The 17,193-nt window shown below is 39.9% G+C and overlaps 1 protein-coding gene across 2 annotated transcripts in view; it reads left to right on the top strand.

Moving 5' to 3' along the window:
- kif18a (kinesin family member 18A) overlaps positions 1 to 850 on the top strand; it is a 33,981-nt gene extending 33,131 nt beyond the window's left edge. For both annotated transcript variants that reach the window (XM_039795189.1, XM_039795188.1), the window contains exon 18: positions 253 to 850. In XM_039795189.1, the coding sequence (XP_039651123.1) occupies positions 253 to 383 (131 nt within the window). In that variant the 3' untranslated portion in view covers positions 384 to 850. The remainder of the gene's footprint in view (positions 1 to 252) is intronic.
- Positions 851 to 17,193: the final 16,343 nt, after the last annotated feature.

Raw genomic sequence — 17,193 nt, 5'->3', positions numbered from 1 at the left:
ATAATTCACACTACAGACTGTCATGTCCAAGAGTGCAAACATACTCGCAATATAAGATATTTATTCAATGAAATTTCTATTTTACCAAACCAAAATGTTATTTTTTTTTTCAGTAGTGAGTTGCTGTCAGCAATCAGACTTATTTTGTCTTTCATACCTCCAAACTGTACCTGCTGTCATGATTCTTATTTCTGCACATTATGTAGTTGTGTTAATTATTGATACTATTCCTTGTTTGGTGTCTGTCCCCAGTTTCAGAGGAGAACAAGCCTCGAAGAGTTGTGAGGAGCGTTTCTGAAGGAAATCTGCTTGAACCTCAGAAATCCAAGTCCATTTTCTATAAAACGTCCCAACAGTTCAAACGAGTGACCAAACGGATGTAATATTGTGAAACATGGTGTTTGAATCACGACATTTTGCCTTTATGAACATTTTCACTCTCCATCCTTTTCCATCTAAATTCATCTTTTCAAAATACTGTATATAATATTAAAATATACATTAAAACACTCATACTAACAGCAAATAAATAAAAAATGTCCTGTGGATGTTCATTTGATGAATACGTGTACATTGTTTTTGAACGATTGTCTAAAAAAACAATTGGTCCTGTAGGTGACCATATTTTCCCAGGCAGCTAATATCAGAGGAAGATTATACATGACCTCAAACAGAGGTACAGCTGCACACAAAAAAACTGACACTGCTCTACACTGAGCTGTTGGAATGTTTTATCCTTTTTTTTTTCTCTTGTACAGTTCATAACATGGGGTTATAGATATTTTTTAATAAAAGTGCTTGTAACATAATCTGTCTGTTTTCAAATAATTAAATCCCTTTCTAAAATGTATCTGCTTTTCTGTGCTGAATTTGTTTTTCAATAAAGTTTGGGTCACAAGATGTATAAGTGACGACCAGGCTCAGGAAAGATTAAAAAGAAAACCTAGGAGTGACTCACAAAGGTAACTTTCTCATTGTCTTCCTGTTAAAAAAAGCAACGGTTTCCCATGTATTTAGAAAAAAACCTGAGTGCAATGATTGATAGAATGCTTGCTATTTTTTTCTACCAATGGCTCATAGGGGTTCAGGATGAGTGTGTTTTGCCATTTAACAGAGCACAGACTCAACATTCAGTCTTGAAAGAGGTGTGAACACTAACTCAAACACTGATCCAAAACTTCAGTTAAGATTTACATAAAAAAAAAAAAATAGCTGCAATCGCCAGGGCATTTGTGAAAAGATGGTGGAGTAGTTCAGTTAATTTAAAGAAAAAAAATAGCTGTGAACTTGTTTTTGGGTCTTGTCTGTGTTTTCATTTTTGGACGCCTAAAAATGTCTTGTTCAGCGTTCGGTTGTACTACACTCTAAGGAGTCTGCTGTTAATTTGGTCCGGTAAGTATATTTTCTTTTAAAGGTCCTGTATTGTAAAAAGTGATTTCCATGTCTTTTATGATTTATAAATCATGTCTAGGTGCTATATAAATACTGAGATAGTATCAACATGCTCAATCCACAGAGAAATGCACACAGCCCGCATTTAGAATCTTTGCATTTATCAGGACTTCTGTATGGTTGTGATGTCACAACTATTGTGAAATTCTGGGCTGATACCAATGTTTAAAGGTCCCATGACATGGTGCTCTTTGGATGCTTTTATATAAACCTTAGTGTTCCCCTAATACTGTATCTGAAGTCTCTTTCCCAAAATTCAGCTTTGGTGCAGAACTAGAGCCAGTCCTACAATGAGCTTTCCTTAGTATGTGCCATTTCTGTGTCTGTAGATATTGAGGAGGAGAGAGGGAGTGGCAAGGTGGATGGTGGGGGTGTGGCCTTGACCAACTGCCACTTTTCTCGTTTGAAAGCCATGATGTCTCTCTCTCATGGGTGGGCCAAATTCTCTGGGCGGGCAAAGCAGAGAAAGGGGAGGTAACCTTGCTTGTTATGACCTCATAACAAGCAGATTCCAAAACGGCTCATCTGAGCTTTCATTTTCTCAAAGGCAGAGCAGGATAGCCAGGGCTCGGTTTACACCTATCACCATTTCTAGCCACTGGGGGACCATAGACAGGCTGGGGGAACTCATATTAATGTTAAAAAACCTCATAAAGTGAAATTTTCATGCCATGGGACCTTTAAACTACCAATTTGTTTACCCTTTTGTGCCAGGGAAAGGGAAACTCATAAAAAAAGTAATTAATCCCTTCATTACACTATCTTTGAATGAGTACAAATTCAGTTATACAAATTTATGAAACAACCTATATCTTCTTTCACATGGAAAATAACTGAAAAGCCCTTTTAGCCTGCTTTACAATGTTACCTACTCAATGACAATCTTTCAGTACTTAAGCTAAATAGCCCAACAAAAACATTTTGCTAAACATAAATCTTTTATATATATATAGGCTATATATTATCCTTGAAGTGTAACACTGTTTTTATCAAGTGGAAATCTTTGTCAATCCACTGCTGTGAGGCTAAGCATATGCACACAAGCCAGTAGCTCAGGAATGTTTGTGGCTGGCCACAGCGTACTCACCATGGATGTATTAAGAGAACTGGCCTAGCCTGGATGCCAGCCGAACTTAGCCCCGCCCACAACATTTGAGGTCGGGAAATACAGTCTGGACTTGATCTGTTGTGGAGCAACTCTGCTCAAACCAGAGGTGTTCGGACCAATCAAGTTGCCAGGGCGGGCTTTATAGATTGATGGACAGCTGATCAACAGTGACGTAATCAACCACGTCACCAAAGAGCGCTTGGGTTGAATTTGTTAACAACAAAGGTGGCTGCCGCCGGAGAATTGAGATGTGTAGATTCCACCATCACGTTTATAGAAGATATCGACAGCGCATTCATTTTAAAAGAGGAACAGAGAACCGTGATCACAAATGTATACACGTTGCCACACACCCGTCCGCACAACATGGAAACTGCAGCCTCTGCCTTTGCTCTCTCGAAGCCATGGATGTATTAAGGGGAGGGGGAGCGCGTTAATCATGCCTAGTTTAATAACTCTGGATTCTGCCCCATAATCACAGCCCAATGGAGCAGTATCAGACTCATATTCTGACTAGAATGTGAATATGACGACATCAGGCTAACAGCGTACTAGATTTCGGCAAAATGACGACTGGGCTGTGTGTAGTTTTTGGTCAATTAATGCGACTCCATCACCTTGTGAGTAATCCTTTTTAGCTTTGGTGCTGTCTATGGGGAAGTTTCTTTTCAAATGCTGTGGTCACCAAGAAGTTTTGCTGGTGGCGGTTTATGTCGCTGATCTTTCTCTGACACAGCAGTACTTCCACACGGCCGACATTTTCTTTAACTGTAAAAAACCAGACATGTGCATGGCACTTTGACTTCTTTCACCGTACGTCATGCTAGCGTTGTGTCCAGTCTGAATCAGCAGCTGCAGTAGCAGCATATGTGCTAAACGGAGCGTTTCAAACAGATGGTGAAAACTGGTATATATATTTAGGCAGACATGAGAAAAAATACAGCGTTTTTTTTATATTAAGGCATGTAAACATGTTCTAGTAGAAACCCACAATACAAGTATGAACCTAAAAATTAGCTAAATATGGGACCTTTAACCTTTTTTTTTTGCTAGCCAAAAAACTAGCATATAGCGGGTTTTTTTTAATTATTATTGGGAGTGTATTCAGCCACCTGTAGAAAGCATTTTTTTTGCAGAGCTCTTGTCACTGTCTCTCCTTTTCAGGCAACTTTCACAACAACAACAGAAAAGCCCATTGTGGGAGCAGATCGGCTGGACACTGAATGTTGCTGGTGAGTGTTCTGCTTTTATTACCCTACACGTTGTAAGCTTGTTGTAAGCTGTGTAGTCAACCCTTAGTTCCATTTCCAGACCTATGTCCACAGTGCTGGAGAAATGTCTGGCTGCACGAGTTAACATTCTGGGATAGGGGAGAACCCATTGGGAAAACCCCGATAGATAGATCGAATCCGCTAGACGTGGCGACGTCAAAAGACGTGCTTCGCGGCCCGCCTTATTCTGCATCTGATTGGCTTACCCTGGTTTTCTTACCCTCACCCTAAATAATCCCTGCTCCCCACGCCTAAACCTAACTACATGGACCGTTCTAGCAGATCTGATTTAGGCTCTACCGGAAAAAAACATTCTAGCTTGTTTGTATTTCTTTAAACCAATCACAATCGCCTTGGGCGTCCCCGGGCCTTGCAAAATAGAAAGCGGAAGGGGAGGAGAATGCCAGCTAAAATAGGCGACCAATGGAAGGCTTTATCCCAACAGGCTACATCCAGTGAGTCAGACTAACAACGTAGCATAAAGTTAGCTACCTAGCTAAATAATGTCATCATAGAAAAAAAAAATCCTAGGTGCAGCCAGTGCTTTTTGATGAAGAGCTGGGATGAAGCGCTCCCCATCACTTTTCTGCCAGAGAAAAACAATATGGACACAGGCCCTAAGAGTAACAGATACAATTAACTAGAAATAATGGAATAAAATAGCTAGAAGTAGGCTAATGGCTAAACAGTTTATTAGCAAAAACGTAAAGGACACTGGTTGTAATAGAAAAGAAATGTATAAATTGTTGAACTAGTTAAAAGTAATTAATCAATGGTTGAAATTGTTAGGTAAGAGTAACGATAAAGTTGGCTCTCAGTAATGCATAGATGGTTGAAATAGTTAGCTAATAGTATAAATGGTTGAAACAGACACCCAAATATAATGGATAAATGATTGAAACTAATAGCTGAAAAGGATAAACAGGGGTGCCTGGATAGCTCAGTTGGTAGAGCGGGTGCCCATATATAGAGGTTTACTCCTCAGTGCAGCAGGCCAGGGTTCGACCCCAACCTGTGGCCCTTTGCTGCATGTCATTCCCCCTCTCTCTCCCCTTACATGTCTTCAGCTGTCTTGTCAAAAACAAACCAAACAAGCTTTTATTAGAAGTCTATACTAAATAGCCAAAAAGTACCTCGTGGATCTATGATGAGGGTGGTACCTCATTGCTCTGTCTGGAGAGACTTGTCACTTTGAATTCAGTCTTGCAACTTTCAGTGGCACAGCATTCAGTGTGATCTTTATTTTTAGCTCAGGAGCTCAATGCACATATCAGCACTGTACTGCGCAAGCACTGACACTCTCATGCTCTCATTCACAAGAATCTCTTCATTGTGTGTGAGAGAGAGAGAGAGAGAGAGAGGGAGGGAGAGAGTGTGTGCGCACACAAGGAGGCAGGTCTTGGCTAAAGTTTATTAACTTTCTCTTAGCCAATGGGGCTCCATGTGCGTTTTTCCTGCTGACCAATGGGACAGATTGAGAGGTAGGAGGTGGGTGTTGCTTAGCAACTGCAGGTAGAATCTCAGATCATGTCGGACCCGTTGTTTTATCTTGCCTCCCTGAGAGACATTACATGCCATGTGTTGTGATTTGTTAGTAAAAAAAACACCTCTGTGCACATGCGTCACAAAGTCGTTAACTCTATTTTTATATCGTTAAACAAAGATTGCAGTGACTTTAATAGCATTTTGCCCTTAAGTCAGAGCACTTTTAATTGATTCTTATTATGTTACAACATGTAGCCATCTTATTTTCATCACCAAATCACTGGAGCACATACAAGTGAATTTAGGTTTTATTTTTTTGCTCTTGATTGCAGCGATAATAACCTTTATTGAACCTCATGCACACTCGGAGATGAGTGGTTATAAACGCAACAGACGGGGCTGCTAAAAACGATTTTACATGCAGATGAAACAGCATTTGCTTTTGAAGCAACATTTAACCTGCCACACCCCCCAGATAGCATCACGCTAACACACAAAGCACTGATGCAAATAATTATGATTCTTTATTATAATTCTGATTCCAGAAACATTGAGTGTTGACCTAAATGTAATTGGGAGCATGTTTTGGTAACGTCAGTGTTTGAAAAGAGCCGGTTACACTTTACTTGAAGGTATCTACATAAGAGTGACATGACACTGTCATGAACGTGTCATAAACATTATAAACAAGTCATAAACGTTTTGACATAACACTTTGGTCATTACGTGTTAGGATTCATGTGTTCATGATAGTGTCATCTCACTCTTATGTTGATACCTTCAAGTAAAGTGTTACCAAAGAGCCTTTATATTTGTGAATGGTCATGAATGAGACTACCACAAACAAATATAAGTGATTCCTTCTACAATGTTCCTGACTCCGACAAAGCAGCACATCACAGCTGTGAACTTTTCGCCCCGTCTACATTTGTAGATGACCTGATACTTTAAAGCAGTATGTCACAGTGGAACAACTTGTGGAGAGCTGACCACGAGTACTGTCTGTCCTCTTACCACTGATAGCGTTGCTTGATGTCTTTGCTTTTACCTGTAAGCCTAAAAGTATATGTAAATGTCACCCACGTCGTCAGCTTACTGTGTCTCATGTTGATGTGAATATTTTTTTATGCTCCTCTGCAAAAGATTAAAAAGAAAAATCAGAAAATTCAACGTGTTTTGATTTTCAGTCGAAAAATCCAGCATCATCAACAAGGGAAAGAGTTGCTTTTGCTCATCGTCCCGTCCCGTGATGCTTGATGCAAATATTTAAATGGAGGTTATGGAAATTCCTGGGATGCACCCTGGATTTGGCATGTAAAGCAGTGCTAAGAAGATTGTTGTTTACACCATGTACGTTTTGTTTCCAGTGCATCTGACAGTGGGAAGCAAATAATTTGACATACTATAAGTATAAAATAAAATTAGCTTTATGGTCCATAAAATTGGAGCTCATTTTTGGGAGATACTTTGACTCAAAAAGACAGTCAGACATAGTAATTCTGGATAAGGTAAGCCTTGATAAATTACACTTTTACAGAGATATAAACTAGTGCTGAACCGATAAGTCGATTTAGAAAATCAATCTGCAACAATTCTGATTATCTGTTAATCATTTTAGTTGTTTATCGTCTGGGGTTTTGGACAGGACATTTGAAGAGGTCATCTTCGGCTTTTTGTGAGAGCCCAAGATGATTGTGATGGGCATTTTTTAACTATTAAATTGAACAGATTAACAGATTAATCGACAATGAAAATAATCGCTAGTCCAGGAGCAGGTTTTGAATAAATACTGGCAGCCTCAGATGATTTAGCCATTTTTAAAATGAGTGCCTGCTGTGGCTGTGGAAATAAAAAGATTACAAAGAAGTTTGTTGTCCTCAAAGGGCATTATGTGTATACATACTGTCTGTCACATACAGAAAGGATGAGACATCAGAGAAAACTAGATGGCACACTGTATTTTTATTCTCAGTCGAAAGTTACCGAACAGATTATTTTGCAGAAAGGTATCTGATTGATTGATCGGTTTGTTTGACATCCTCACATTTTATTTTCAGGAATGTTTCATATTAGAATCTCCCTCTTTATTTTACTCCGCAAACAAATTTTGCGAGGAAACATTGTGGCAGCAAATACCTGGTTCCCTTTATCAATACACAGCGGACTGTTGACAGGACCTTGAGCAGTGGTTATAGTGGGGGGATGGGTGAGATTTACAGTTTCCTTTACCAGTTAATGTCTCCTGTTGTGAAACAATGTGACAGAAAATCAGTACAGCTGTGATGGCTCAGCAGTGTTCTTTGCCCCTCTACATTCTCCTCCAGGAGCTTATCCGATGCCCACCTCAAATGTACTGTATGTAGCCTGTGGATGACTCATCCTCAGGAGAATGAGCTCTATGGTGCAGGTAGCCTTGCAAATAAACATTTCACGATTTGCAGAGTCTACTGAAGTACTTTGCTCACTTACACTCTGAACCCACCAACCCTGTTAAACCAATTCTTTTTTTATTCTGTCTGTAAGGAAACAGGGTGTAAAATATCCTCCTGTGTTAATGTGTCCCTTCTGTGTAATGTAAGGACTCTATTGCTTAAGCACGCAGCAATGAGACATCACTTAATGCTTTAGTCATTTTGTTTATTGAAACAGCAAATTTGTCATCATTGCAGCAATTGCCATGGAGACAGGGTTGAGTCCCAAACCTACTGGTATTAAACAGTGCATGAGTGTATGCTCATTACCCTTTACCGCAACTTCCAGGAAACACTGCACACTGAGTGTATGGGTGACTCCACCTCTTGAGGATGGTTAGGGAATATGCAGACATTCAAATGATATTTGTTTCCCGGCAGCCTTTCACACCTGACAATGTAGCTGAAGTGGTGCTTGTATGTATAACAGCTATGTCTTAAATTAGACTTTTTTTAATCCCTGTGGCAGTGGGCCTGGGGATGAACTCTCTTTCCCTTCCTGGGGATGAACTCTTCTTTCTTTTGTATCCCTGGGCTCTTTTGAGCCCAGGGATACAAATGGTAGGAATATTAACCCTATACCCAGCATGCACATCTTCGGAGGCAGCTAATATGAGTAGTTTTCTGTCACAGATTGCATATGTCTACGGCTTATGACCATGGAAGGGTGGTTGCTACCTTTAAACTTCTAAAATGATTTCATTACTTTTAGAGACAGGTGGTACAATCATCCAGTAATGCGCAATAAAAGAAAATATGAGAAGAAGAAGAATGTTTTGTGTAGTAGCAAAAATGTTTTCATCTGCTTTCCTATGCTACTATCTCGTGACCCTTAGCTTTATCCTGCGACCCCTTTGAAGGGTTTTCGACCCGCAGGCTGTTTTGACTGAGTACCTACTCTCTGTGGGGCAACAGTGCTAAACACCAAGCAACCAGGCTGTCCACTTAGTAAAACATGTAAAGCTTGCACACAGGGCGGTGTAGGCGACTGCCTGCTGGTGTGCTGGGGTGTGGCAAAGTTTATGTGTCAGTAGCGAGCAGTCCACCTGCAGGGGAAAGTGTAACCACAACACAGCACCTCAGGCCCCTTATCCATCCTGACATCCTTTTTATTTTCCAATTGAACAACTTTGTATTCAGGCCTAGTCTGTCTGTTTCAAATAAAGTTAGAGCCACTACACATCCATGTTACGCTCACATAGGTGTTTTCACTTGTTTTGCCTGATTAGACCTCCTCTCAGGACTGTGATGGTGCAAACAGACTGTGCTTGATTCACATCTGCATCACTTTCCTGTTAGTTGTGTTGCACCTGTTAGGGTACATCAACTTAAAGAGCCCCTATTATACTCCTTTTCAGCATCAAATTTGTTCTCTAGGGGTCTACTAGAATAGGTTTACATTGCTTTGAAGTTCAAAAAACATATTATGTTTCTCATACTGCCCATTGTTGCAGCTCCTCTGCCTGAAACACTCTGGGTCAGATGTACTTACGCTTTTGCACCCACTTCAGGCGTATTTGTTTCGCAACGTGCGCGTAAAAGCATGGCGAGGTATGTACAAACAGGCCGCACTGAGGTAAAAGCGCAGACTGCCTGTCGCGGGAACTGAAAATGGCAAATTGCGCTTTTCTGTGTCATGCATATGCATTCACGGGAGGGCCAAGGGGAAAGTGGGAGTTTCCCCATAAAGAGATGGGAGGGGAAGCGTAAATTGTGCCTAATTATGTATTCTGCGGTATGTACAAAAACCGACCGTGAAAGCGCGCCTCTATTTTGCAGTGAAAATTATCTGCCTCTTAAAAGCAGGTGTAAACCTAGATGCGGGTTTCCTCGCATACGCCTCCTGGTGAAATGGCAGCAGTAATCCGAGCAAGATGAAGACATAGGCCAAGGAGACGAGCTGAAAAGATTTTTGCCACAAGAATCACACTTTTTCATTTGAGTGAACACGAAATCATTAAGCGTTACAGATTAAACAGCCATGCAATATTACAGTTACTGGAAGAAATCAAAGATGACATTGAATCTCAGACTCAGCGGTCACATCCCATTCCAGCAGTTGTTAAACTCCTCGCTACATTACAAATATTGGCATCATGATCATTTCAAACAGTCATAGCATCAGCAGTGGGAATATCGCAGTCTGCACTCAGCCATATCATAGCACCAGTACTTAACGCTTTGCTACAGCGGAATTTACGGTATAGTGGGCGGAGAAAGGCGCTGATTACCCGATGAACTGCAGGTTTGGTAAATACGACGTAAACTGAAGCATCACATTGTGTGCTTTTTCTGTTAGCTCTGATAGCTCCTAGTTCATGACATGAAACAAAAAGTCCAAACCTATTTTAGTTATATTTTTAAAATGTGTTACAAGTTTTTGTTGACTAGGGTTTCGTTGTTCATAAACATGTTAAAATGCAACATCAACGGTGCTTTAATCCATTAGAATGCTAAGCGTGCTTTGTGGTGCCAGCTAGCTTGCTGCTTCTAGAACCGCCAATAATCGCAAAACAACCAAATTGTCAGCTTCTAGTGTTAACAAGAAATATTTTTCTAAACAGAACTAGTAACTTAATTTGAGGCATTTATGTTTTTTGCGTAATAATGTCACTTTCTATGCAAATAAAATTTGAGATTTCTATCTCATGACAACTTGGCTTTAAAAGTATTATCTTATTTTTTCATTATTATTTTAATTTGTAGTGTTTTCTGTGTGGGTTTATTTATATATGTTTATACATATCTTCTTGTATCCTTATTTATTGTGGAAAAATATGAAAACCAATACAGTAAAGATATTAAACTTTTGAATGCCCTTTTGACAGTTTTGTAAGTCCTTTAATGATATAATAAAAATGTAATAATAGTGATATTACACTGCTGAAAGCATTTGACAGTGTCTTCTCAGAATTTGGCAACACCTTTGGCATTACTATTGATTAAATGACACTTAATGACAACAATCATGAAGTTAAATTTATGATTATGTCAGTTTTCATGAGTTTCCAACTTATGCACCCCTTTTTAAATAAAGTGTTACCGTGGATATTATAGTAGCTATATGTGGGCTGGATTTCTGCAGTTAAAACTTAATTACATTTTCTCCTGCCCACCATAGCCTTTAATTTTAAAAACCTGCACAAAAAAAAACATTGCACCTGCTTTGTAGAGATGAAAAAAGTTCCACTTAAAACCAGCCTTCACAGAGTGTGTGAACCAACCACACTTTTCATATCTCCTCCCACCTTCTGTGTGTTCCTCCCTCAAATGAATGTGGGAGGGAGGGAGGCTGACACAGAGAGGGCTTCTCCATCAGATGACAGGAAGCTGCACTTCCAGGCCGAAGCAGCTCGTTGATAAATAACACGTGTGGCTCCGGGCGCACATCACGTCTCAAAGACTCAAAATGTGGCCCTCAGTCTTTGTCTCTCTGACATACATACTGTACACAGCCACACTCACTCTCTTTCATACGTACTATACACACAAACACAAAAACTAGGTCTCTCTTTCTCACACATCTCTCTCTCTCTCTCTCTCTCTCTCTCTCTCTCTCTCTCTCTCTCTCTCTCTCTCTCCCATGATTAAAAAACAATATCCAGCTTATAACTGCAAGTTAGTCAGACACCCACACTCATTTGCAGTGAAAGGCAAATGACCCTGGTGATGAGTCATTGCATTCACTCAGAGACTTGCTTTATTCAACACAACAAATCTCTTAAGGCAGAGTGAAGCAGTGGTTCTGGCTATTGTGAGCTCAGGTGTGCCTTGACGTTTTTTTTTTTTAAATGTAAAAAAAAGAAATAGTCGCGCTAAAATACCTCATAACGTCATTGAAATCCTATGAAATCAAACTATGTTTTTACAGCCACACACACTCATACGTTGCAATTAAGAAGGGCTCCCTTCTCTTGTGATAATACTGGGCTTTATATAACATTTCCAGCCAATCAATAATTATATGTTACTCAGAAATTAGTTTCTTGGGTAAATGTATCATTATAATGAAAAGAATCAAGACTGGCAGGAATAATAAATTTGTTCTCTCAGGCAGCTAAAACTGCTGTGATAATAATAATGGTGACAATGGCAGATGTATTTTATTCATTAAGCATTTCATTGCATGTACAGTAAAAGTAAAATTCTGAACGCAGTGCTGCATTTCTTCTTTTCCTCAACCAGGAATCCCCAGTAATTACAGCAAATGTATGAGCCAGATTTATAAATCTCATTTTCTTAATGAAGACTTGATTGTCACCCGTCATTTAATAGAGAATATTGTTCACGATTTGGACAAATACACTGAAATAAACATCAAGACATGTACAACTGCAATAATGCATGTCAAAATATTATAATTAGAGCTGAAACGATTAGTCTCTTGATTAGTTGATTGACAGAAAATGGACCTGAAATATTTCTTTGTTAAATTGGTTTTATATTTAATATATATTACACAAGTTATTAATAAGGTAAGTCAGCAAATAAATTGATAGTGAAATAACTGTTAGTTGCAGCCCTGATTAAAATAGATAAGCAAGTAATTTTTTTGAATATTTACAAGATTTCACACAAAACACCCACTCATTGTGATGTATCAGTGTTTTAGTTTGTACTTGGGTGGACTTATGGAGTTATATGTGATTCAGGTGTGTGCGTAATTGTGAGTCGTGTCAGAGTGTGTGCGGGCGGTAAGATGACTTTCTTCTTCTTGTTGTTGGCATGGGAAAACTTTCTAAGTAATTTAATTTCACAGGAATGTAAAAGATGCAGGCAACAGATGTTTAAACCAAAACGGACAAAGATTTGTCGAGGCGACAGAGAAACGTGTCCAGTCTGTCTGACCACAGTCTGTTACAAGACTCTTTGCTTAAAAAACCTGAATGAACCTGAGACTCATTTTTGGGCATTAGGCCTGAGGGCTGCAAGTGTTATCTGGCTGCATCAAGTTTACTTTGTTTAAGAAAAGAAAGAATAGTGGAGTGTAGGGGGGAGGGAGTGTAACGAGAGTCTTTAACAGGGAGTAAAAGGGACTGAAAGGATTTTGATCCAGTGATATTATATATCTGTCCTGGTCAGGGCAGACAAAAGCACACAGCAAACCACCAGAGAGAGAGAGCAAAGCATGTCATCTGAATAGTATGTCTTCTTTGCAGTGTTGTACATCCAAAGGCTTTGTGTGCCTGAATTTGGCTGGTAGAAGGCACAAAGGAGGCAGTTTGTTCGCCCCTGACAAGTGTGCTTTTATTTGCGGTGGCCCTTTGATGTATAGAGAAACTTTGGCTGGGATATCCCTCGCAGACAAATGCACGAGAAATCCCACTCCTTTGTATTATCCTTAACAATTCCCTCACCATTCACTGCAAAGCTTTTATTCCCTTTAAGACCGTTATTTTAAACTTTGTGCCTACTGTCTGTCTGTCTGTCAACTGAAATGGGTAATCGTGTTTGACTTTATTGTATGGGGGCAGGGAGTTCAGATATGAAAAACATCACCTGACCATGTGACATTTGTTTATCAAGAAATGTTGGTGTTTATAACAGACGGTAAAGAGGTGTAAAAAATATAAAAACACATGATAACTAGAAAGGCACTCGGAGATCGCAGACCTCGGCCAAAGCCGTGCCCTATCTCGCAAATTTGACAAAAGTGAATGCTAATGGGTTCTTTCTTGTCCCATGCTACACCCTTCCACCAAGTTCTAGAATAGTATACAGTAAGGTTCATCTGCATTTTAAAAGAAAAATCACAGTAAATATAATTGGGAATTGAGAAAACAATCTCACCAAAAAATCGATCGGAACAGCTAATAAATTGACCTTGTGCGTGTGTTTTTTATGTTTGCACCATGAAGTAGCACTTTTTTGTTGTTGTATGTACTTACAATGACAGTCAATTCTGATTCTTGTTGAGATTGTTTTCTCCACTGCTGTTTCCACAGTCGATAATGAGCTTTGAAGTTTAAGTATGTGTTACATGAGGATTTTTCCATCGTGTTTGAGTGTAACTCCAAACATACACTTTTAAAACACAGTAATTTAACCAGACAAGAGAAAGAGAAAGTTCATACACTCACAGTGGGAGCTGCCCAGTATATGTCCACAGTCTTACACTGTTGCTACTGAACAGTCGGGACTTCAGTGACTTTGTGCAGCAGCACTTTGACGGTTGCTGGCAGAGAGGCAGAGCACAGCGTTGCTTCCCTACGCAGCTTTCGTCAGTCAGTCCGGGGATTTCGACCGCCAGCCTCCAAGTCACGAGCCTCCACCTCCTCTGCAGGCGGCTCCTACTGTCTTTTATTTCAGACGACCAATAAAATAGCTAAAACTCTTGACCCGTCCATTCCTGGGCGCCCACAAGTGCTTAAGCAGATAAAGATTATATCCATTGCATTCTATGGGGGTCAGAAAATCAGGCTTTTACATAAAAACATTGAAAAAGCTGTTTGGTTTTAAATCCTGAGTAACGCTGATATGAGTTTTGCAGGGTTGCTGACCTTGTCTGACTGTATTTTTAAGTTGGCTTACACTGGATTTAACAGCAAAGTATTTACAATGGTTAGTGGTTACTATTCTGACAAACTAAGGAAGCCTGTGTTTGCTCATTCGAAGTAAAAGATGTTTGTGGGCTCAATGTCCAATTCAGAAATCCATCACAAGGTCGACAGCTGTGTGTTTCTTCCGTCCACATCACTGGTGTCAGACTGAATCACGCAAAGTGAATATCTGAACTCGCAATCTACCACCTACCTACTCAGTATGCATGCAGTATTGCTGTGAAATGGCTTCCGTACATCTGCAAGCTATAAAAATCACCACGCTCTTGGTATTGTACTGGTGTGTTGACCACAACCGACTGTAATGATTACGGTATGTCTGACTTCTTGAAGGCATTGTGGCATTCAAATAGGACTATTAATGACCAGGGTCAGCAAATCAATCTGAACCATTGCACTTTAAATGCAAACAGATTTAAATGTTATTGTTTCTCCTTTCCTCATAGAGTTCAGCAGAAAAACTGAGAAGGAGAGACAATCATGAAATGTGAACATCTCTGTCGACGTGTGTTACATATATGTGCTGCATTGAAGGTCAGTGCCTCATACTTCTACTGTGTAATATTTGGCTGATCATTAAGGGGCTACCATTTGCAGAGTTGCCGTGCATGCAAAATTTCAGGTCACTACCACTGGGAACCAATAATGCCTTTGGCTAAGCAACAAGATGCAAATACATCTATTCAAATTTGCACCACTCCATACACATTCAAGCTTACACAAACACTTGCACACAATCTCATCTCAGTGCACCACGCTGTAGAATTAAAATACATTTCATTCATTTTCAATCATGAATAAGTCCTGGGGCGATGGTTGGATTGTTGGAGACAAGCTTATTTTTGTGTTCACTCTTTTTTGTTGTCCAAGAAATGCAACTTATCCAAGATATTCGAGAACATTTTTAGTTTTTTACCCCCCTTGTTGTGTACTGTATTTTGGCAGCCTCTCCGTCCAATGGCAGGTCCAGATTACCTGTCTCGCCTAGGCAATCATAAAGCTAATGGCAGACAGGCAGCTATCAAATGCACTTGTATGTCACACCCAAAGCTCCAGATTTCTCCCCCCAGGCACTAAAGACAGAGTTTACATACAGTCAGGTGTTTAACTGGTAAAAGATTGCTAGGTGAAGACGGGTGATACTGTGAGCAGCAAAGCAAGATAGAAACCCTCAATATCATAACAGCACATTCAGTTCAATTTCACCCTGCCAAGCCACTGGGGCAACCCAAATATCATCCATCCTGACACTATCCCTCACACTATACATAGAACAGCGAAATTAGCACAAATGCAGCACTTGCCATCAGTGTGAAGTATAGTGGCTGTAGGGCGATTATTTACCGGCTGCATTTGTTTCTGAAGACCTGAGTTCTGAGTCACCGACCAAGCCTGATAATTAATTCCTCACTCAACAGAAATATTATTGAGCTGCATGACAGAATGACAGATGTACAGCAAGAAGCACATTGTCAACAGGGTAACTGGATTAAGCTATTTTGACTGGTTCATTATGAAGACATTTAATGTAAATGATGAAGACTTTATATACATGGCAGTTTATTTTTCAGAAGCTACACTTTGTTTGACCATTTAAGGGTGAATGCAGAAGACATGTAATCAGAGTATTTGTTGTTTTCTGTCTGCTCTTTGTTTGTCCCAGAGCACAACTTCCTGTAGATACAAGAGGTAGAGTGTGGGGGGGGGATCTGATGATAAGAGATAACCTGCCATCAGCAGGCCTTCTATTTTTAACCCCAGGTACTAGTAACACATGACGTGGGGCTCTTGTTATCAATATTTATGGAACAAAGATTAAGACAGAGTAATGATACACATACTGGATCCATCCTAGCCTAATAGTTGTCATTACAGCGACAGGGAAGGAAAGTGCTGATAGACTCAAAATTTAAGGCTGGCACTCTACATTTTAGTAATGATTCCAGAGACCAGACAGGGCCCAAATGTAATTAGCAGATGTAAACAGGGAAGTATGATGACTGCAGTGTTAAAATGGCTTTACCAATCCTTTTTTTAGTGATTCATTTTGTACAGTTGTCATTTGAGAAGGTGGAGCTGGGATTTATTTTCAGGCTTTCATAAACAGATTGTTGGATTAAATCACATAAGATCACATTTTGAAGGCGGCTTTGGAACTAAAGACAATTTCACAAAACAAAGTTACAGTAATAACAAAAAATGGTAAGGAGCCAACCACTAAAATGCAACTATTGCTGCTATTACTCTTACATCTTCTTCGCTCTGTTTACTGTACCTAATGAATATCAATGTATATACCAATCTCAGTATTTCTTTACAAACCACAGAGATCTGTAATGGTACACATTCATCTCCATATTTATCCCACGGTGCAGCCCGTTGGCTACACATTTTAATAACACTCCCACTGCCAAAATATATTACACTCAAACACTTAAAAGTTCCAAGAGTAAGCTCAAAAGAGGTGAAGTATCTTGGCAGACCATAGAGCAAAATGCCATGCCGTCATATGCAGCCCAGGGGATGAAGTGATTGATCTGTGACCTCGGACTCAGCCATAAGATACTGTGTTGAAGAGTGTGGGGGAGGGCATGGATAGTGAAAAAGGGACGAGCATGAGTCAGTAACAGAGTCTGCGAAAAGCTGTGGGAGCAGAGGAAGTGTTAACAACATCACAAGTAGGAGCAAGTCCAGTTCCCACGTCAGGAAGCAAAAAGGACTGGGAGTAGGATGATGGTAGGAGCCCGAGAGGTGATGGGACACATACATCCTGATCATTTAATCATATGAAGCGAATGAAGGGAATTGTTCATCCACAGCATGCCGTCCACGCCATGTGTTGTTGA

This window comes from Perca fluviatilis, chromosome 3 (assembly GCF_010015445.1).
Source record: "Perca fluviatilis chromosome 3, GENO_Pfluv_1.0, whole genome shotgun sequence".
Lineage (NCBI taxonomy): Eukaryota > Metazoa > Chordata > Actinopteri > Perciformes > Percidae > Perca > Perca fluviatilis.
Note: the sequence above shows the minus strand (reverse complement) of the source record. Positions and strands in the feature narration are given on the sequence as shown.